The sequence below is a fragment of the Convolutriloba macropyga genome, chromosome 1, assembly GCF_964194025.1.
Source record: "Convolutriloba macropyga chromosome 1, txConMacr16.3, whole genome shotgun sequence".
NCBI lineage: Eukaryota > Metazoa > Xenacoelomorpha > Acoela > Convolutidae > Convolutriloba > Convolutriloba macropyga.
The window spans coordinates 50,487,005-50,511,571 of NC_134468.1; the positions used below are offsets into that span (position 1 = coordinate 50,487,005).

The window sequence follows — 24,567 nt, forward strand, 5'->3', positions numbered from 1 at the left end:
AAGGAGTTTTCGTTTTGTCTTCCAAAAGACGGCATATTTTTGGTTCAAAGAGTGTAAGTAATTTTCTCCAATGCATATAAGTTGCTTTCGGATACTCCCAACGGTTTCTCTGACAGAAGTTAAAGGTTGTTTTGCAACCTTCAGAGTTAAGCTGGAACATACTTTGCTACGCACAGATGCGCACGAGCTATCTTGTTATATTACCCAAAAAAGGAACCAAAAAAATTCAACCGCTTTACTATTAATAACATTGAATGGCAGAAAAACTAAGAACTTATTTACTCCTACGCCTTCTGTCGCTCTACTCCAATAAAGACATGTAGTAAAATAACTATACTCAAAAATTCAGCGTCTTAACTACTTAAAAAACCAGTGGGTAATCAACATCCGCAGTTTACTTATCGGGATATTATATTGTGGTAATTTGATTTCCGCTGGCTACCATTTTATAGAGTGTCAAATTAAGAACACTGTAATACCATTAACTTTATCTTTTGTCTCCTAAGAATAAGTCTAGACACTTCTGCTGTTCATTTAGCTACTTTAAAAAGGAGCCAAATGTTGGTAAAATTTTGATCTACTTCCAATTTTATGTGTGAAATATCAACTTCAATGCCACCCGCTTAAACTAAGAATTTAAAATTTCTGCAAAGTACGTTCTTGTTATCATTCTGATCGTACGTAACATGTACAGGCATCATGAGGCTACTGTAAATGCTCTGAGATGTTAAACTTTATCAAGAAATCTTGTGCTCATATATTACACTTCGCAGGTAGAGTAGCAAGCGGCAATCAAACGACAAACAAATAAACTGACAGGTGTCAAATGAAAAACTGGAGAGTAATTTTTATTGTTTAATTTCCCGCTTAATCCATGTTTGACGGGGAAAAGTATCCATAATAACTTTTTGAAATAAACGATTGTAATTATTGCAGTCCTTTCAGTTATTGCAGTCCTTTCGTATTACAAGCTGTTCATGTGGTATAAGCTTGCACCGAAATAACATTAATTCTTATATTTCAGATTGGTGCCACAGTTTGATACCAGATAGCCGCGTTGTAAAATTTCAACTATTTTTCCTTTTAACTGGGAAGTAAATCTATACTTAAACACGATGAAATTTAAATTCAAATTTCCAGGCGAAAATGATATCAGGAGTATTTACACTTTTCATTCATGAAATTAGACATGCTTTTGTCTGAGGTTAGATCCGCTCTGCTTAGATATCTCGGAAACATTCTGCTTCCGTCTAAATTAATTATAGATTTCGCTCTGTACTGTTCAGCTTTGAACTTGACTAACATTTCTTCACATAAAATATTCAATCTATCTCAATAGCCAGTACAGGAGAGGTGGGCAAATTGGGCATTAACTATACGCGGCAGGTCATGACACTTTGTAATCGGACTGATAAATCTCCAGTTCCGACTAACTTGTGTATGCTAATTAGGTTCGCCAGTTGACTACACTTCCCTGAAAACATGTCAAAAATCCAATAAAGAGGGATCAACATAATTGGGACTTGCACTTCCTTCTTTTCCACTCTTTTACTATTTATCTCCTGATGAACAAAACACTCCCTTCTCACCTGTTGCCCATTTTGGCCTAACCGCCAACAAGCAGAAATTTCTTCTATTTTTTGTAACTTGTAGCAAAATCACCGGGAGGGGAGAGGGAGTGAGATCCTGATGCTCAAAAGATCAATATCGGTAGAGGCTATAATATAACCTAAATCTAAAAATATCGGATCGGTTATACCCGAAACACTTCGTTTACCCCCACCAAATTTACAGAATGTTCTTTGCAATGCATAGTTTGAATGGCGAACCCTTTGCAATGGAATATTATCTTAGACTAGAAACAATACACAACTCTATCATGATTACTCCCTTGTTGTGTCTAGGGTTGCACTCGTTTCCAAATTCAGACCAGCCCCCTCTGCAGAGTTGGTCAGTTTTGTGACAAGACTACTCTTGCAAACCAGAAGCAACCTTAACTTGAGTTACTTACCAACTTACATTTGCATGTAGGGAGCATTGAGTAGTTAATGAATATTTATTGCATAATCCTGCAGACACAGGTTTTAACCCTGATCAATATTTGTAGTGTGTCGTGTCTGAGTCTGTTTGTTTTTGCCCTCTGGTCAAAACCCATTTGGCCGAGTTATGGCTTTGTCAACAGAGCAAATACAAACACAGCACCTCGCTTGTCGCCCCAATCCCATCAATATCAATCTTCCAATACAGAACCTTATTGTAATTTAGAGAAATCTCAGATATTAAATTCTAGCAATCATCTCCCTTTATTATAAGTCTTGACTATGCATTCTTTTTTATTTGATTCAATTCATAAATTCACTGATTAAGCTCAGCAAAAACAAAGGTCAATATTTTTGGTCTTGGGGCCATATAAGCATTCCAAAATTTGATGAAAACTAGGAGGGTCTAAATCTCAAAACAGGAGATTGATCTAAAAACTGATGAGAAAATATCATAATTCTATCGGAGACTTATCCCTTGGGAATCTCGCTTTTTTACCCACATCCAATTCGACCTTTACCGCTACACAAATTGTTTTTGCGAACAACTATTTCTAAAGAGCATTTTTGAGCTTTCAACCAATACCAAGTTAATTAAGAAAAGAGTGTTTTACTGAACGGCAAAAGAGGCGCTAAGATTCCAATTCAAAAATGGGGGCTAGTTTCTTGATGGATCTAAGTAAAGTTTTCGGATTAGTTGATAAATCGGCTGTGCGGGCTGTTATGAGAAGGGCTCATAATGAGATTAAGAGATATGTGAGTGTGTTAGAGAGAGAAGGAAGACCATAAATCCTCTTTCAGGACAACTAAATGACTGAAATGGGCCTCCAAAGGGGAATATCATAACACACAAATATTTAGTCTCAGTCAAATAGAGAGATTAGATAAACGACGGCACAACTTTATCATATTCCTCACATGCGGTGGGATTTTTAATTCAAAAATATTGTTTGCACTTTTATTTCCGATCCCCACTAAAAGTATTGAGACATTTAATACATAACATGTCATTGTCAGCTTTAGCTGGCTTGTGTTCCGGATCAAAGTAAATGCGATCAAACAAAAATATTCACCTTCAAGTGAAATTTTTAATAATTCAAACTTGGATTTGTTCAATTCAGTCCTTCCGCAGACAAAAACATCAAATGTCTTTTCCCACACCAGGAAACAAAACAAATGAAAACAGTAGTCATTTGCGAACAGTCGTTAGAACGCTTCAGAAAGTGAATGCTTCAAAAGGAGGCTAAATATTGTATCGCTTTTATTGCTCAACAAATCAAGGCGCTTAGCTTAAGACACACAAGTCTAAACCGCTCTCATTAATTAAAAGAATCATACACACGTCCACGCTTTTAATGTCTCAATAATATGTCTACTCTTCAAGTTCAGTGGGGATCTATACCGCTTAATACGCAACTGTAGCATTGGTGGTTTTCTGGTTTTCTTACAAGGTATTATGAAAAGGTAGATGATGCCATATAACCGATAAACATGGTTTAATACCGTGAATACTTTTGTTTCAAGCTGTACAACTGTTGTGCTTACAGAAATGTTTTTGGTCCTCAAAGAAACCGACTGTCTGCAGGGAACACTTAAATAAATTTAAGACACGTTACTCTTTACTCCTAAATCATAATGCTCAAAGGTCCAAGCAACTAATTGGATCCAAAAACAGAATATGATACTACTTCCTACGGAAATCGCAAATTTCAAATCATACTGAACAATTAATTCAAAGTTATTTCTCCTTCATTCTAACATCATATACTTGATACGTTTTCCTACTTTCACCAACTCCATTGATTCTGAAAAGCGATTCAAGACATTAAAATGTTTTGTTTTCTTCTTTCTAAATGGTCGTGTATACTGTTCATGAACAAGTAAGCTTACTGAGTCCAAAAACTGAACGCATAAATTACGTCATAGATGCGACTACAGTTGAAAAGCAGCATAAAGTGAGCACAGAAACAATACGTAAATAAAATTTCAGTGCGAGAAGACATTGTAAAAACATGATCACTTCGGAGATCAAAGACTCAATAATGAAATTTAACATTGGAGCGAAAATCAGTGAAAATTAAACAAATGGCATGATGGGAAGAGGCGAAAACGAGTAAGAATTCAAATTTCAGATTTAATTGATTCTACAGGTCTTATTTACCAAAATCTTTGGATGTGTTTCAGATTCAATGTTTGTTCATTCATGATGCTTATTTTAGCCAGTAGGCTTGTAGTACACAGACGAAACTGAGAAGTTCAGGCATTAACACCGAAAACCATTTCATGTTATTGCTCCAACATTTCCAAAGAAAAGAAAAGGAATAATATTGCACGGCACCTCTTTATCTCCAGTCAAATCGAAAATCTTACTGTGCATTATAGAATGATACACACAACCACCGCCACTACTACCAAAAAATTTTGGTTTTCTTTTTGTAAAGAAAACTTCCCTATTTAACATTCTCCGCCATAGTTCATGTAGATCTTTGTTTGTTTGAGAAAGTTTTGAGATACAGATTTGATGAAGCGCATGTATTGAAAATAGGTAACTTTACAAAGATTGTAGATAAATTTGCTATATTTCTCAATTTTTCAATTTGCAAAACTTGTTTGTGTGTGAGTTTGTGTTTCCTTTTGAGCCTAATGTGTCTTTTTGAGCGTCCAACTAAACTTCTACTAAATTTGCAGATGAGTTACCAATTTAATTTTATCAACAGAATAATTCTTTTAAAGGTATTAATAGAAAGAATATCAACCATATTAAAAAGCAAAATTTCTTCATAACTTTTGATATTTTCTAAAAATATCACATGTCTATCTCTTATAGGACCAGTTATTATTCTGGTAATTTAAAAATTTCGTGCCGCCTATCTTTGTATGCTGTATAAAAATAGACTAAGAAAAACTTATGAAAAAATTAGAAAACCTTATGAAAAAAATAACAGTAAAAGTAGTAAAATTTTACCGTTTTAAAAAAATTTCAACAATATATCTGTTTCTACGGGAAAGAATTATAAAAATATCTCTTAGTGGTATTAAATCAACTGAAGTTGCAAGGAGAGCAGTAAAAAATTTCAGTTTTTAAAGTCTTGCCACGTTTGCTTCTTTTTTCACCTTCTGAGATTATTAACAAAAAATGTCTGCCTTTGACGTTGATCATAGCTCAAAAAAACTTGCCCCTTTCAAAAATCCTCCTTAAATTTTGTTGTGGTTACATGTACCGTTAATTTGGACCGAAATAAAACTGTATTTACACTGACCTAATAGATGAGTTTCGGCAAAAAAAAACAAAGAAAAAACCGCCTATGTTCAATAAGCACAACACAAAATGACGACACTAAAAATTGAAAAAATGCATCAAAAATGTTTACCTATATTGTTTTGAATCTTTTTTACTTTTGGAGAAAAATAAATTGAGGATATAATTTTAATATTGCGAGATTTAAACTACAATTATTTATCAATTAAAAGGAAGCAAAAAGGCCGAATAAAATACATCCAAAAATTTAGTACGAAAAAAAATTTGAAAAATAAAAACAATGGCTGCTGGTAAAACGTATTGCTGATAGTAACACTAAGATACAGTATAAAAGAATTCCTGACATTCAGTTGTTCTTCGTGAAAGGCTAACCATGAAAATATGTGAAAATTAAATAAATGATAAGATAGGAAGGGGCAAAATCGAGTAAGAATTCATTATTCAGATTTAATCTAATCTACAAGTCTCATTTACTAAAATCCTTGGCTGTGTTTTAGCTTCAATGTGTGTTCATACATGATGCTTATTTTAGCCAGTAGGCTTGTAGTACACAGACGAAGCTGCGAAGTTCACACACTAACACCCAAAAAATATTTATTTTATTTTTTCAACATTTCCAAAGGAAATAAAAGGAAAAATATGCACACCACCTCTTTTTCTCCAGTCAAATTGAAACTCTGCTGTGCCTTATAGAATGATACACACAACCATCGCCACTGCTACCAACAACTTTTGGTTTTTTTATTTTTATTAAGAAAACTTCTCTATTTAACACTCTCCGCCATAGTTCATTTAGATCTTGTTTTTTTGAGGAGGTTTTGATATACAGACTTGTTGAAGCGCATGTATTGGTAATTGTTAACTTTACAGAAACTGTAGATATATTTGCTATATTTTTCAATTTGCAAAAATTGTTTGTGTGTGTGTTTCTTTTTGGGCCTAATGGGCGTCCTACTAAACTAAATTCGCAGATGAGTAACCAATTTAATTTTATCATCATAATAATTCTTTTAAAGGCATTAATAGCCAGAATAATAAACATATTAAAAACAAAATTTCTTCATATTTTTGATATTTTCTAAAAATTTCATATGTCTATCTCTTTTATGACAAGCTATTTTTCTGGTAGTTTTAAATTTCATGCCACCTATCTTTGTATGCTATGTTTCTCTCTTAAATGACAAGCTATTTTTCTGGTAATTTAAAAATTTCGTGCCGCGTTTTTTTGTATGCTGTATAAAATATAGTCTTGAAGAAACTTTGAAAAAAATAACAGTAAAAGTAGTAAAATTTTTCCGTATTAAAAAATTTCAGCAATATATCTGTTTCTGCATGAAAGCATTAGAAAAATATCTCCTAGTGGTATTAAATCAACTGAAGTTGTAAGGAGAGCAGTAAAAATTTCAGTTTTTGAAGTCTTGCCACGTTTGCTTCTTTTTTCACCTTCTGGAATTATTAACAAAAAATGTCTGCCTTTGACGTTGATCATAGCTCAAAAAAACTTGCCCCTTTCAAAAATCCTCCTTAACAATTTGTGGTGGTTACATGTACCGTTAATTTGGACCGAAATAAAACTGTATTTACGCTGATCTAATAGATGAGCTTTGGCAAAAAAACACAGACAAAAAACGCTTATGTTCAATAAGCACAAAACAAAATGACGACACTAAAAATTAAAAATTCATCAAAAACGTATAACTATTTTGTGTTGGATTTTTTTCAACTTTTGACCACTGATTACTATTGGAGACAAATAAATTGAGGATAATATTTTAATTTTGCGAGATTCAAACTACAAATATATATCAACTAAAAGGAAGCGAAAATGCCGACAAAAATGCTTAAAAAAAGTTGAGTATGAAAAAAAGAATTTCGAAAAGTAAAAAAAATGGTGCTGGTAAAACCTACTGCTATAATAACAATAAGATACAGTATAATATTTTTCCTATACTTTCAATCATTTTTCGTGAAAAGCAAACCATAAAAATATGTGAAAGTTAAATAAATGATAAGATGTGATAAGATAGGAAGGGGCAAAAACGAGTAAGAATTCATACTTCAGATTTATTTTTATCTACATGTCTCACCTACAAAAATTTTTGGATGTGTTTTAGCTTCAATTTTGGTTCATACATGATGCTCATTTTAGCCAGTAGGCTTGTAGTACACAGACGAAGCTGCGAAGTTCACACACTAACACCCAAAAAATATTTATTTTATTTTTTCAACATTTCCAAAGGAAATAAAAGGAAAAATATGCACATCACCTCTTTTTCTCCAGTCAAATTGAAACTCTGCTGTGCCTTATAGAATGATACACACATACACCGCCACTGCAACCAACAGCTTTTTGTTTTTTCTTTTTGTTAAGAAAACTTTTCTATTTAACATTCTCCGCCATAGTTCATGTATATCTTGTTTGTTTGAGGAGCTTTTGAGATAGAGACATGTTCAAGCAAATGTGTTGGTAATTGTTAACTTTACGGAAATTGTAGATAAATTTTCTATATTTTTCGGTTCGCAAAAATTGTTTGTGTGTGTTACTTTTTGGGCCTAATGGGCGTCCTACAAAACTTCTACTAAATTCGCAGATGAGTAACCAGTTTAATTTTATCAAAAGATTAATTCTTTTAAACGCAATAATAGCCAGAATAATAACCAAATTAAAAAGCAAAATTTCTTCATATTTTTCGATATTTTCTAAACATTTCATATGTCTATCTCTTATATGACAAGCTATTTTTCTGGTAGTTTAAAATTTCGTGCCACCTATCTTTGTATGCTATATAAAAAATAGTCTTGAAGAACTTTGAAGAAAATTAACAGTAAAGTTAGTGACATTTTTCCGTTTTAAAAAAATCGACAATACATCTGTTTCTCCATGAAAGAATTAAAAAAAATTCTTAGTGGTATTAAATCAACTGAAGTTGCGAGGAGAGCAGGAAACTAAAATTTCAGTTTTCAAAGTCTTGCCACGTTTGTTTTTTTTTCACCTTCTGAGATTATCAACAGAAAATGTCTGCCCTTGACGTTGGTCATAGCTCAAAAAAACTTGCCCACTTCAAAAATTCTCTTAGAAATCTTGTTGTGGTTACATGTACCGTTAATGACAACTTGGACAGAAATAAGACTGTATTTATACTGAGCCAGTAGATGAGTTATAGGAAAAAAACATAAAGACAAAAACCGATTATGTTCAATAAGCACAAAACAAGATGACGGCCCTAAGAATTCAAAAAAAAATAATCAGAAAGGGAAAACTATATTGTCTCACATTTTTTCAACTTTTGACTTATAATTAATTTTGGAGAAAGTTAAATTGAGGACACGATTTTAATTTTGCGAGATTCAAAATACAAGTTTTATTTACCAACTAAAAGGAAGTAAAAATTCCGAAACAAAAAATGCTTTAAAAAATTGAGTATAAAAAGAATTTCGAAAAAATGTAAACGATGGCTGCTGGTAGAACGTTTCGCTTATAATAACTATAAGATACGGTGAAACACAAATCCTACACATTGAGTTATGTTTTCCCGAAAAGCAAAAACAAAGAGGAATAAACAAGGAAAAGCATTGAAAACGATGACCAGCTGTATTTATACATGCAAAAAGATCAATAAGATATTCCAACGTGTCTTTTCAGCATCAGGTGCACTAATATTTGTACGCATATGATACAATAACAAAACCATGTCAATAGCATTCTAATTATTTTAAATCAGAGAATAAATAATGTTTTCTACGCTATAAAATGTAGGCCAAGTTAGAGTAGCGGTTCAATTATAAAGATTCTGATGGAAAGTCGAAATATTAATTTTTACTTAACATTGCACGTAAAAGGATCCTTCAACCACTAATAATGTACAAAAAAAAGAAATATTTACAGAAAACAATTTGTCAGCATGAAACGTTGACTACGCAGTTAATTTAACTCGCATAGATTTAAAACGTTTTGAAGAAAAACAGTCTGAAGTCCAGAAGCTACAGTCGCAACCACTTCTGCGCTGAATTTTCGGATGCTAAAAGCTGAGCTAGAATAGAGAAAAATTTCTTATGGAGAGAGAGAACTTCTTACCATCTTTAATAATTCTTTAACTAGCCTGAAAATCTGAGCAGTCATCGATCGTTTTGGTACAAAATCACAAACTACAAAATTGTTTTTTCTCATTCAGAACAGACCTCCACGCTACCAATTATGAGCTGCAAATTCGGCATGCTGTAAGTTAACAATTCTCAATGTCGATCATGGACTTGAGGAACAAACAAGTTTCAATTGCCTTATTTCAAGTAACAATAAGGAAACTGAAAATACAGGGCAGAATGTTTAAGTGTAACACAGTGAAAGAAGCTATACGAGACACAAAGAAAAGTAAGGCGCTGGGCCCAGATAGAAAAGCGCCAATCTACTTACACCATCTAGGCCCCATAGCACAGAGATATCTCGCCAACACCATAAAACTTTCTGTAAACAGTGCAAAAATCCCGAACATCTGGAAAGTCGGCCGGGTTATACCCCTGCACAAGCTGGGAAAACCGATAGACAAATCTAAAAGTTTCAGACCAATTGCACTCCTCTCCCCCATTGCAAAACTAATAGAAAAACTCCTACTGTGTGACTTTAAAAATATCCACTAAAAACATCAGCATGGCTTTCGATATGAACACTCTACAACAACAGCTCTCAACATTGTCACCAACAACATACAAAAAAGCCTTAATCAAAAGAAACCTTGCAACTGTATTCTACTGGTAGCGTTAGACCTCACCGCCGCTTTTGACACGGTTGATCACAACCTACTACTAAGAGACATACTCGAGACACCACTTCCGAACAGCGCTAAATATGGTGCACACTTACAAGGCAGATTTTCTTTCGTAGAATATAAAAATAATAACTCAAAATGGAGAAAAGTCAGAATGTCCACCGAGGTGATGTATTATCACCAATGCTCCTCAACATCTATATGAGCATGCTGCCTCTACCCCCGAAAGATATAAACACCACGCCTTACGCTGATGATATAACTTAAATTACATCTCAACCACAGGTTGTAAATTTACGTGAATTAATAACTCCATAACTAAATACCCTTTCCTGACACGACTGGCTAGAATCAAGAAAACTTAAGTTATCTGCTAAAAAATCACTTGTAACTGTGATCACAAACTGGAGCAAGGAGGTTAAATTGGACCCTCACCTCACTATCAACAATTCACCAATACCAGTAAAGTCCAAAGACAAAATACTGGGTGTCACCTTCGACAGCATTTTGTTACCTGCTCAATTTTGGAGAACATGTAAGAAGCAAAAAAGAGAAGTTACCAAATCGCAATAACATATTGAATGTGATCGCTGGCAGCGACTGGGGATGCAAAAAAGAGGCACCCTCATTGACTTACAAAGCTATTGGTCGGAGCGTGCTGAACTACGGTGCTCCATTTGGGCTTGCACAATTAGCAATGCAAACTGGAACCATCTACAAACGCAACAAAACATTGCTCATCGCACAATTATTGGCTGGGTAAAAATGTCATCAATGACTTACACAATGAGGGTGAAATGCAGCCAGTCAAAGCTCACACTGAAATGTTAGCAGAGCGATACCTATCTGGCAGTAATGAGAGCCATCGTGTTGATCATGAAAGAACCTCTTCGACCAGTCTCTGTTCCATGATACCGACACTAAATGATACTTATGGGGACAAGTGAAGCAACACACAAACAAAAAAGAGCAATTAAATCGCAAAGAAAACAAAATTCGCTCAAAAGTGTCCACCGACACACGGTCCATACTCAGTTGAACAAAGACAACAATAACTAAGTACAGCTCCTCCAAAGATAGCAGAAGATGAACAAACGTTGACACGAATTGCTTGTATCCGACTAGCGCAATTGAGAACTAGAAACTGTCACCTGCTAAACTCTAACTTGAGTAGGATCTGTAAAAATTTTGATAACCGCTGTCCCAAATGTGATGTAGCACTACATGAGGTGAACCACATGTTCATCTGCATTAAGAATACCATGGATTTGAAATAAATTGACCTGTGGGAAAAACCAGTAGAGGTAGCAAAAAAGCAGGATTTAATTCCATCAGTCCTACACGACCGCACTGCGCAGATTATTCCACCTTCCTTGCTCCTTTCCCCTGATATTGACGATGCCCCAAATGTCACGGGCTTCAAATACCACAGCTGGTGAAAAATATTATTGCCACGCATCAACGTGACATAGGATTATAGGATTTACAAAAAAACTCGAGAAAGAACCTATGAAGACACAGAAGCTAAAAATTAGAAACTAATAATAATTGTTCCGACCACCTTTATTGGGGGAGGAACAATATACTGAAATGGGTTGTTTTTTCTGTTCAGTCAAATTTAGCCCATCAATACAATCATCGTAGACGGTTGTGAGTAGTATCATTTAAAATCCCGTCCAGAGAAGAATATCTAATTAAAAAAGTTTTTTGAAATTTGTTCTTTCTCCACGGAATTAACGCGGTTTAAAATTTTCTGAACATTTGACTAATTTTTGCTGCTTTTGTTCACATTCTCCGTATTATCACACAATCGTTGCCAATTTTGCTGAAAAAGTGTTAACATTCTTAACAAGAGTGTTGTTGGTTCTAACTATAAAGGTAGTTGAGTGTTGTTGGCTAAAAGTTTTGCTATTTTTTTTTAAAATTCACTTCTTCTCAATAAAAATGGCACAATATAGTCTTCGTTAGTCCGATTTGTTTAAAATTGCCAGATTTACTCATCTAAAAACTCTAGAGACAATTTTTCATTATTTAAGAGGCCTTGTTCTGCTTCCGCTTTCTACGAGAGTGTTCCTAAAAAAACTTTTTGCCAGTTTTTTTCCAATTTAACTCGGAAAAAATCCAAAATGCATCATTTATTTTTGATATATGTTTTTCTTATTTGCCAAATTATCCATATACATAAAAGTTAGTACAAAGTCAAGCTCCTTATGCGAAAACAGCAAAAGAAACGCTAGTTTTGGTCTAATCATTGTTTTTTTACAATTCAAAAATTATTGGGAAAGTAATCAGCTGCTCATTGTTTGAAAAAAAAATCGTTCGCATTTTTTGCTTTTTAAAGTTTTTTTAATAGAACATAACAATTGAAATCAATACTTACTAATGACAGGACCAATTGGCTTCATAAAGAACACCTAAATAGTTTTTTAATCGAAAACTTATGATCATTGGCTGTCAAAAATATTGTTTTGGAAAAAAACATTAGGTTAAGGAGCTTTCCCAAAAATTTCATCGTCTTTCTAATGGATTAAGTTTTTTAATTATTGCGTTTTTATGTTTTAAGTAAAGGTTTTTCGGCTTTAATACTAGTTTTTGGTATCTACTAGTTTTCACAGAAAAAAATCGATGTTTGGACATTAACCCCATCTTTGAGGATCTTTTCGGGTCTTATCACAATAATGAGAGGCCAAAAATTAATTTAATGGCATTTAAAAAGAAGGCAAATTTGAACATAACAGTTTTTTCAGTAAAATGACTTCGGTTTCTTAAGGCTTCGACACCGTCTTCTAGCAGAATTTAAAAGAGTCTTTTATTTTATTTCATTTTTTACAGTTCTTTTTGTAGTCGGCTGGAAAATTCTCCATAATTTCAGTTCTTAGTGGCTTCCTATGATTGAACTAAGAAAAATATTTACTGATTTCGTTTGATAGCAAAAGAAAAATTGTAGCAAACCTAGTCTAATTTTTCTGAGGTCAGATATCACATTATTAGTAGCCCAATTGATTATACGTTAGTTTTGGCTGAATAAATTGTAGTTTCAACGGCTTCGACACCCTTTTTTCTCGCAAAATTTAGTTAAATTTTTGTTTTTCCGCTTCATTTATTGTCCGTTTTTTAGACATACTTTCTATTCTGAATGATGACAGCTCTCAATGTCTTCATATAGAGATACGAAAGATCTTAAACTTATTGAGAGATTTCAGTTGATATCTAATGGTTTTGATTATTTGAAACTATTTGTTCTAAACTTATAAATTCGTTAAAATAAAAACGTTTTTTTAAACTTTGACGTTTTGGCTATTTTTTGTCTATTTGTTACCGAGTTTCATTAAAGATTTCAGATTTGGAATTCAAAAATTCATTCATACTGTTTCGTGATTTAGTATTGTTTGGTTTAAGTCAATTGGTTTTTCTCATTTCTAACAATTTCAAAGAAAAAAATGAACTTTGATTTCTTTAGAAAAAATTGACAAAAAATCAGTTTAACGAATCACTGCATTTTTACGCAGCTTAAAAACCATATAAAACAATTTTTCTCTGCACCATTATCACTCTAGTATAACAGTAATCCTCACAATTTAGTTGAGCCAAAACAAAAACAAAAACTCCGTTCGAATGAAAAATATTCAATTTCACTGAAAATTTAGTAGACATAGATATTCTCTGATTCTTAGAAAACTCAAAAAATAGGAGATTTAAATGAAACGCGTCGTCGAAAAATAATCTGAAAGTTTACTTGTCGAAAAAATTTGAAACAAATGCGCCAAAATAAAAAACATAGTACCCAATACAGACAATGAGGCATACATATTTATCAGCCCAAAAGCCCATTTCAACTGTATCAAGTCACTTTAGATACAGAAATTGGCTTTTTCATCCCTGCGGCACATATCATTCACAAAAAATTAAGAAAATTTCTGAAACTATTGGCCAATTCGTATCAAAATGACCACCTTTATTCTGTTAACCGAAAGAAAAATGGAAGGTATGAAGTACTTACTCAGTGGGCATATTTGTTCATCAAATGGGAATAGGGCGATGTTGATGTCGCAGCTGCTCTTGTAGATGGAGGGGGGAGCCCATAGACAGTCTCCCTTGTGGGACACCTTCACTCTGCTGTAGTACGACACATCGAACTTCCCATCCACGTTGTTCAACAGCACTAAGTTTGGGAGCCACATGTTGTCTACACAGACAAAAATCAATTTCAAAATACTGTTCGCCAATTGGTGGATTTTACTGCAGCAAATAGCCCAAAAATACGGCAATTTGAGGGAATTGCTTGTTACCAAAATCGTTCACAGTGAAACTGGACCAGTACTTGATTCGAACCAGCATCGCTTACTTGCAAGCCTAGTGTGCTAACCATTGCACCGACTAGTCTTAAGCCGTCGATCTTGAACATCTCTTATAGCCCATTCTGATGTTCTTTCTTGTTCCTCAGGGATTCATTTCTCTAGCCAAGTATACGTTGAACAAGTACAGCATCTTTCAAGCTATGTCAAGCTTATTTTATGCACAATTTTTATTAGGTTGTTATACAGTGGTGCAATAGATTTACTAAGGGCTTCCAATAATGTTATTGAGCTTATGCAGGCCACAGTGAGAAGATTTAAAGTGGAAAAATAAAACCAGTTTTGGCGTGCTTTTCAGATGAGTTTTAGAAGTAATCTGCTCAAATTGAGCTCATCCACTCGCCCAAAAACTCAAAACGATCAGGCAAAAATTTTGCCAAAAAAGTTGCTTCAGACGTCATTCGAGAATTGTAATGTTTGAATAATCTGGAATTTTATAAATAATTTGGAAAATTAATATTTTATTCTAAAAAAGCTTCGTTTATCGTATTTCGTTTGAGCTCTCAAAACCTAAGGGGTAAGAGCTCTGTCGCCATGCATATAAATCACTACAGAATAAGTCTAAACTAATTCTGTTAAAAATTATAAGGAGGAAACTGCTTTTGTAGAGAAAAAGCCACTGTATTAAAAAAGCAAAGATACCAGATCAATCCAATGTAAACATGCGAAGAACAGGCTGAATACACATAGTACCTTGGATTGAGGTCTTTGAAAACCCTCCAGACAAAGTACTGAGAAATCGACTGTTCCTGTTCTGCCAATGATATGATCTATGAAGCGGTCCTGTTATCAACAAACTGATAATAGCAATATCTCTTCCTGTGGAAACAACATGCCTGGATTCAAATCGATATCTTCTACACAGTTGATAATAGCTTATAAATACAGGCTCCTAAGCTAGCGAGCATTTGAGCAATTTCCATCGATCTCTGTCTTAAGTGGATTCACCCCAATTTGAATCTAGACTGGATTGACATGCACGGTATGAAGTGACAACAGCTATCAGATCGAATTACCGAAACAGCCCTACTCCCAAATTGAAAACAGTCTAGACAGATTAGCCACGGACGAAATTGACAGCACTGCTGATAGACACAAAAGCTACACACACTTTGGGGCTACTATTTGTTGAGACATGAGTCAAAACTATGGCAACATTGCGAGGACAGCAGGAGGTTAACAAGTAGTATCTTGTTACCTTTAAGCATAATGGCACCTACCAACTCATCACAAGGCACAAACTTTTAGTTTTACACTGCGTTGTCGCAACCCACCCGTTCACTAATATTGTTGATACAAGTTTATTTACCAAAATAAGGCAACTTTTATTCAATGATATAAACGTACCTCGACTCTTCTCTTTCTTAAACCACCACAGACCTATTTTCTTTAAGGCAAACAGAATAGCAGCAAAAATGAGACTATGAATAAGGATTAAAATAGAAATGGCAACTTAAAATATGACAAAAATATCTGAAACGTTGACTACCAACGTTCAATGTATACAATTTTTTTATTAAAATTCTAAGTCTTTCATAAAACATTAACACAAATTTTTCATGTACTTCGCATTCGACTCATAGTCGCAGTAGTCACATAAAAACACTTTCTTCACCGTCCTCACATTTCTATTTCTGGCCACCCTCCTTTTCCTGTTCACCTTTTCTGATGGTACTACACTTATCAAACTCACTGTCCCATGGCAATCTTTGGTTTTGGTATCAACAATCCCCAGCAACAAATCGACTCCACACGTGATGATTGTTTCATGAAAATAAAATTCGATTTTAATATCACTGGCCATTACAATACTTCACGGTGAACAAATTGAGGGAAACAAATGAATAAAAAATAAAGCAACAATCAAATCTGAAATACACAAAATATGAGTCTACCATTGAGTCTACTATTCAGACACTGGAAAAGATAAACGGAAACACACTGATGAGCACTAGGATTAACACCCCACGGGCGAAGCCCGATGCTTGCACTACTACTACCTTCTACTTCTACACAAATAATTCTGACTCGCACAACGACCTCCGACCTCCGCCTCCGACCTCCGATCTCCGCCTCCGACCTGCGCCTCCGACCTCCGCCACCGACCTCCGCCTCCGACCTCCGCCTCCGACCTGCGCCTCCGACCTCCGCCACCGACCTCCGCCTCCGACCTCCGCCTCCGACCTCCGCCTCCGACCTCCGACCTACACTACCGACCTCCACTGACTTCCGCCTCCGACATCCGCCTCCGACCTCCGCCTCCGACCTCCGTCTCCGACCTCCGCCTCCGACCTTCGCCTCAGACCTCCGCTACCGACCTCCGCCTCCGACCTCCGCCTCCGACCTCCGCCTCCGACCTCCGACCTCCGCTACCGACCTCCGCTACCGAACTCCGCCTCCGACCTCCGCCTCCGACCTCCGCCTCCGACCTCTGACCTCCGCTACCGACCTCCGTCGACTTCCACCGATGCACCAATATATGGTTTAGATATGAACGCACCAATATATGGTTTAGTTAGAACTAGAATGGCTGTTCAGGATATCGCCATCTTAAAAATTTTATGCATGAGACCAGGTAATCGAAATTTTCAAAATTTGCTATGTGCAGTCTGTGCGCTCTTTGTATGCACAGTCTGATGATGAGAGAAACGTGAAACATTCTGTGCAGTGTTGAGCAAGAATGTAAATGAGGCTGCGAAGAAGAGGGACAGAGGGGATGTTTCTTAATGTAGTCTGGGCAGACTGACAAAAGGTTTTATACTTTTATTTGCCTGGTTCAGTAATGGTTCAAATTGAAAGTCAATGGTACAGTAATGAAACTCACTGCGACCAAGGTCCGGGATTGCATTCGCATTCTTGCCACCAAAAAAGTGAGATATGAACTATATGCTCAACATTTTTTTTTGTAATTTTTGCCGATCGATAGTTATATTGTAGACTAATTGTAGTAAAACTGAGGTTTGTATCTTTAGAATGCCGAACAAGTACAAAAAATTGGAGGACTTTTTAGAGGACTGAATTATATAATTTTCAACAAGATTATGTGGTCCACAATTTAGAGAGAATTTGACACTTCGCACATTAACATGCCAACTCATTTGCTCCATTTTGTCAAAAATATGCAACCTCACGAACAAAATGATTGATTTTTGTAAATTAAATTTTTCTCCTTATATTTCTGAAACGTCAGCACACAAAAAATTGATCGCATTGCTAAAAACTTCGTAAGTAATTTTCCTCTAAATTTCGGTAATTTATCCAACACCTCTCAACAGCTACTGCAGCTACTGCAAAAAACTAAAATTCATCAATTAGCGCCAAATCAATCACTTTTCGCTGGTTCTATAAGCGTATTTGCTAAGTTCAGTTGAAATTAAGAATCAAGTCGAACACACATCTTACAGAAATTTGGTTAATTCTTTTTCGCTTGAACAAATTCCAATAAAGTTGAGATGTTCAACAACATTTTCTATGGAACCCTTTATGCCAGAAACCTTTAAACATCTCCGTGTGTTTCTATAAGATTGTTTTTATTGCAGAATTTTTCATATTATCTTAGTTAATAGCTCTCAATTTGATTATGCTTCTTAGAAAACGTCAAAATCGTTATCTGCAGAAATCAGTTGCAACGGTTTTTGGGATAGTTATCGTGTCGCTTTTGGAAAATGTATAAAACAGCTAGTCTGGATGCTATTGATCATTATACAATCTCTGAATAAGTAAAAACAATACACCGACCGTTGAAAATTGTTGAAACATGACATACACAGTTCTTGATTCACATAAAACAACCATGATTGACTTTATAACAACACTTTTTTTACAGATACATCATGCTAAACTACGAAATGAGGTCATGCTAAACTACGAAATGAACTCTTTTCGTGCAAACTGGTCACCTTCTAAAAAATCGAGTAAAAACTTTAAGTATTTAAACAATAACTGATTAAGTTAAATGGTGACTTTTCATCAAAACATTGCAGTTTCAAGGCTAAAAAGACAAATATTAAACTACATGGCCAAAAACTTTTCCAAAAATTTTAGAATTTTTCCACAAATTTCAATTTCAATTTTCAATTTCAATCTCAATTTTTCCACAAAAATTTTGTTGTAGTGAATTTAATGAAGTTGAATGGATACTTTTCACTAATAAATTACAATTTAAGGACTAAAAATGAACACATTTAATTATATGATCAAAAATTTTCAAAAATAAACAAATCGTTTTTTTTCTTAAATTTTGCTTAAAAAACATTGGATTGATACTTAAGATAAAAAAGAAAAATTTTGTAGTAATTTGAAAAAATTGAAAAATTTTGTAGTGATTAGTAGGTTGAAAATGAGATTTTTCAATAATAGAGCACAATTTTGAGCCTAAAAAGTAACATATTCAACTATATGGCCAAAAGAATTTTTTTAATAAATGAACGATTTCGTTTTTTTTTTTCAAAAATTTGCTGAAAAACCTTGAATTGATATTAAAGATAGAAACAAAGGGGAAGTATTTTAGTGCATTTAGTAGAGTTAAATGGAGACATTTCAATAAAAAGTTACAGTTTCAAGCCTAAAATTTAACATATCAAATTATATGACCAAAAACTTTTAAAAAAAATTGTTGTTTTCTCAAAATTTTGTTTAAAAAAAAATTTCTATCCGTCTCTGTTTAAGGTGGTTTAAAATTATTGTAGAAACCTTTTTTTCTGCGTCAAAAAGTCTTCTGGGAAATTGAAAACTTCAGGCAATTTAGAGCTCAAAATAGCAAAAATCACTTTTAAATATATTTAACTAAAAGCAGAAAGAAGTATTCTTTTTAAAATACTAGAGTTCTTTCTGCAGAAAAATCTCATTTTAACAAAACTTACCACTTGCGCTTTTCAAAACTTTGGAGACGTGAAAAAACAGTATCATAAAATGAGCCTCAACTCAACCAAATCAAACATTGCAGAGAAGGGAAAATTTTCTGATCTTCTCTATTTGTATTCTTTGTAATGTCAGAGCAGATAGTTCGAACTAATCTTGTCTAGTATAAAGAAATACAAAAGAAAATGATAGTTAAGGAGTTTACGGATTGTCAGGCTGAAAAATTTAATGCACGTTCTCAAGTTCATAAGTTTTCGTTTCTGTATTTTGAAATTGCTCTTCGAACTGTTCTTTTCAAGTCTTTGTGAGTTTCTGCTGTGAGTAATTGAAAAACTAAATTGTTCATTAACTGTGAATTTTTTTTGAACAGAAAGATGAAAGTTTTTTCTCTTTAAAGTTCTTAAAGAGATCATTAAATTTTTCCATTTCTGTAAAGGTATTCTTACTAAAGAGAGGGAAAAGGCCAAAACATCAAAATTAATGATAACAAAAGTTCATCAAAGCTACTAATAGAGAGACCTTAAGAACAGCCTTCAAAGTATCTTTCATCTTAAAAACAACTAGAGGCAGTGTTCAAAAACAAATCTCGCCACCAAAAAAAATCAATTTCAAAAACTTTCTTGTCTCATCTGTATTTTACAAAATGTTTGTCATCGTTCATCTGCATCTGGAGTTTTTCGTAAAAAAATGGGTGTAGATTCTTGAAGCATTTGTATCGAGGTAATCGATACTAAAACCGACACTAAAATCCAAAATAAAATTTTTGAATGATTTCAAAAAATTGTGTCGTTTTTGGTGTTTCATGAGCATAATCCACCCAGTAGTTTTTTTTCGAATATTACGCAGAAGTGTTATAATTTTCATTTGATGACCATAATTTTGGCCCGAACAATGCAATTTTTAGCAAAAATGATTAACTTGAGTAATTTTCTATATTTTCAATAGCTTTTATTTAGAAAATTTCACTAATATTCAGGTTCAACAAATTTTTAGAAGCAGACCTGTTTGTATAAAATCTAACTTTTAACACATCTGCGTCGTTTGAAAGCTTTTATCTGCATGCACGCCTTTGCGGGAGTAAGCTTGGATATGCTTTGATTCAATGTGTGTGTTATGTGTGTAAGAGGGAGAGAGAGACTTAGTGTGAGAGAAATTGCTCCTTCAGTTGTTAGAAACAAATAGAGGCAGAGAGCAAAAATTGACAGAAATCAAGGAAAAACAGAAAGATCTAAAAATTTACCACAAACTCTGAATTTAGATATGCCCAAAGCCAAGACTGCGTGTTTTTAATCTCTCTGATAACATGTCTGCGATATTTTGAAAAATCAATTGTGCCCTTGTGCTCGCAAAACTTCAAAATCGACAAAAAATTTCGAAAGCTTCTAAAAAAGTTCATTTCAGATTTTACTGTCAATTTTACTTTAAACGATACCATTGCTTAAAAAAGTCCCAACCTATTCTTCTAAAAAAACAGTCCAGCCATATATAAACGTTTACAATTTTTGAGTAATGATTACATGCCAAAAAGAAATTCTAAAAAAGATTTTTTTTGGTGATTGTGTTTGGTGTTTGTGTTTGTGTATGTATTTAAGTGTGCGTGAGTTTTTGTGTGTGTGTATTTGTGTGTGTGCGTGTGTATTCATAATTGTGCGTTTCTTATGTGTGTGGTATGCGTGTATGAGAGAGAGAAAAATACAGTTGTTAGGAGAGATAGTTCATTCATATGTTAGACACAAATAGAGGCAGAAGCGCAAAAACTGTCAGAAAGAAAGAAGATTAGAAAAACTGTTTTTCATTTGCTTTAAATTGTGGCTCCCAATGGGTCCAAAACCAGAACTCAGGCGAGATTTATAAAATTTTTTTGTCAAGAAACATCAGAAATGAAAAAAAAAATTCGAAAACTTTAAAAAGATATATATTTCTTTGTTTTGAGTCAAAATTACAGTTACCGATACAATTGCCTAAAAAACTCCAGAACTAGTCTTATAAAAAATGGTCGAATAAGACCTAAATGAACAGTGAGGAACCTTGAGTAGCGACCAATGAACAAAAAAGAAAATTAAAAAAAAATGTGTTTTTTTTGATATTAGGTTTTGTACTTGTCTGTTGGTGTTCGATTGTTTAATGTGTGCTGTGTGTTTTCGTATGGATTTTCTTCGTTTTTCAGTTGTACTACAATTATATTCCGACAGTTTGTTCTTTTGAAAACTTTGTATTTTTTTGGTTCAAAAATTAAAAAAAAAATTTATTTTGGTGTGTCGGGCTTTGTATTTGAGTGTTGCTGTTTGTTTATGTAATGTGTGCTTTGTGTGTTTGCATGTTGTCTCTGTGTCTTTCAGATTTGAGTACACTTATTTTTTGACGTTTTGTTCTTGTGGAAAAAGACGGCAATTTTTGGTGCAAACAGTGCAAATAATTTTCTCCAATGCATATAAGTTGCTTTCGGATACACCCAACGCTTTCTCTGGCACAGTATAAAAGCTTTTGCAACAAAGACAGGTTTGTTGGAACATTCTGTGCTATGCATTGACTCGCGCGATCCGTCTTGTTTGAAAACCCATCCAGTTTTAAACTAAAATAAGAACTAATTGATTTTTTCTTTCAAAAGTATTATCAGTATTTCATTCCGTAAAAGATGAGCCCTTCGCCACTTCCCACAAAAACGGTTTCGTTCAACTTTGTTACGAGGTCCTTATAATCCGCAATTAGGTCGAAAATATAACTTTTCCTACTCCGAAGGTCATCATGAATTGAGAACGGTGGGAGGTGCAGGGAAGAAGCAGATGATTTGAGGAGGGGGGGGGGGGGGGGGGGGGCGGTTGGGGGTGGTTTGAACAAGCCTGTACATAGATCAGTCTGAGATTTGAGAGGCACTTATCAAACTAAAATGGCTCGTCCACGTGACATCTTTTACAATGCCTGAACGTACCACAATCAAGGTTTGCAACAAAAAGACTAATTCACTCATATTCAACATCTTCATTTAATCTCAAGTCTATCTCTCTCAGATTGATAAAGAGGCTCAATGAATTAGCCAAGTTGGCAGCTCTTTTGAACAAAAGAATAGCCTTGTCTGACTACATCTATAAAAAGACTATTGTACAAGCAGATTACTAACCAAGACACTAATGAGAGCTCAAGGTCACAAAAATTAAAGTAATTTTTTCTCCAATTTTTCAATTTTTGAAGGCAAAAAAATTTTGATGAAATGTGTTGTTTTCTTTCGACATTATAATCAACGGCAAAAATGTTTTTTTTCTTTTTTGGCAGGCGTAGCTACTAGGGTTTGTTGAGCTGTTTTTGTTAAGAGAGAACAGCGAGTATATTGAGGTGCCCAGGTTGAAATTTCATAATTGAAGAGATTTACATCTGGTATCATACATTGCTGCAGCGATGCATTTAGCGGTCAATTAGCTCGTGATAGCTTTTGACACCAATTATCGAAAAGTCAAAATCTTAACTACAACAACAGCAACCCATTTCAAAATTGTGAAGCAGACTTTAAAAATGCTATTTAAATGATCTACAGAAGAACAATTTAAAATATCAAGTAGCCATTAACGATTGTTTAAAAATTAAATACTCCAAATTCTCCAAGAAATTATACAAGGCGGTCTTTTTTCAATTGTGGCCGATTTTCAAAATTCTGACACAAACCAATTTCATTTTAAATCGAATTTTCATAAACTAGTTCAGAATAAAAATAAAATTTTTAGTTTGATTGAGTGGATCTATGAAGAAAATTTTCAAAAAGATTAAGAAAAATTGAGAAAACTTGTTGATTCCCAATTCCCCCCTTTCTTCGCAACTAATGTATCTTTGTTACATTACCATTGCTATTCAACATTCGGGGCTAGATCCAAGAGATCTAACGGAAGTTTTTTTACTAATCAACATTGTGCTATTGACTCAATGTTACGGTTGTTACCGTAACGTTGATAACAATTTGTACAATTTTGGCGATCATTAACAAAGTGCTCTTTTGCAATACACCGATAAAAAGCGGCACTAGACGAAATCAGATTAGTTTCAGGAGGTATAATAGTATTGAGAATGAAATATAAAAACATAACCTACCAACGTCGGACGGACTGCTCGCAGACGACTAGCGAGGGATTGGATCGCTTCAGTCCGGTAGTCGATAGTTTAATCTTAGTGGGCCTATCTTCACTCAATGAAGGCGATGCAGGAAAATTGGGGGGGGGGGGGCAAACTAGGATGGTGGGGCGGAGTGGGGAAGGTGGTATCCGAACAATCAAATTGTGCGGCGGTTGTGGGTGAATTGCGGGTGCGATTATCCAGTTTTCCGAGACGATAAACAAACAAACAAACTTCTATTATAAGAATTTTCGTTCGTAAATGGAATAAACCTCCAAGAGTTCTAAGAAAGGAAAAATCAAAGAAAAATTTAGGAAAAATTTAAAAGAAGAGATGCAAAAAAAGACGCGGACGAGTTCCAATGGACACAAAAATTGAAGGCTTTAAGAGATTATTTTTTTAAAAATAATTTACGAAAACCGGAAACTCAAACTTGGTTTTTATTTAGTTCAAAGATAAGATGTAGAATGCTCGATTAACCGTGTGGTTATTCGAATTTACCACATGCTCGATTAACCGTGTGGTTATTCGAATGTTTGAGATTGATAAAAAGACACGCAAATCAGTTAGTGCGACAGAAATTCTTATTATGACTAAACAGGACTATAATTGATCGGAATTTTGTTTGGGAGCAATTAATAAACTGTAAAACTGTTAAATCGAATAAAAATCAATGTTAAACACCCCGCCCATTTTTAAGCATCAAGAAATGCATTGAAAACAAACGTGAATTTTTAAAAGTCAACACTTTCAAGCGCTTTCTGCTGATGTTTCAAATACTTCTTACTCCCTGCAAGAGGTTCAAATTGGGCCTTAAAATCTTGAAAGTCCGAACACCCCGTTCATACGGAATTGCGTTTCTATGCGCTGGCGAGTGATAAGTTTATGTAATAAATGCGCGGAAAACGGACAAATTTTGGAAAGATCAACTGGTTCAGCGCATTGCATACGAAGTTCTATCAAATTTCTAGAACTATAGGGAAAATTATGTGCTGGTATATCAACCTGGAGTTGATAATACGATTTCATACTAATCAATTTCCTGCATCGACGCTTTAGTACTTTAACCATTACCATTTACACATTCAACATTACATATACTTTCTATTTTGATTTAAAATGTCAGAGTTGATGGAGAAGTTTGAGTATCACTCCCAGACGATTCCTTTGAATTATTAATTCAGTTTGAGAAC

The 24,567-nt window shown here is 34.3% G+C and overlaps 1 protein-coding gene across 1 annotated transcript in view; it reads right to left on the minus strand.

The window, feature by feature from the left end:
• Positions 1-24,567, minus strand: part of LOC142349709 (neuronal acetylcholine receptor subunit beta-2-like) — a 154,042-nt gene that overhangs the window by 26,213 nt on the left and 103,262 nt on the right. Inside the window, exon 3 of the mRNA XM_075401443.1 lies at positions 14,062-14,247. Within this exon, the coding sequence (XP_075257558.1) occupies positions 14,062-14,247 (186 nt within the window). The remainder of the gene's footprint in view (positions 1-14,061; positions 14,248-24,567) is intronic.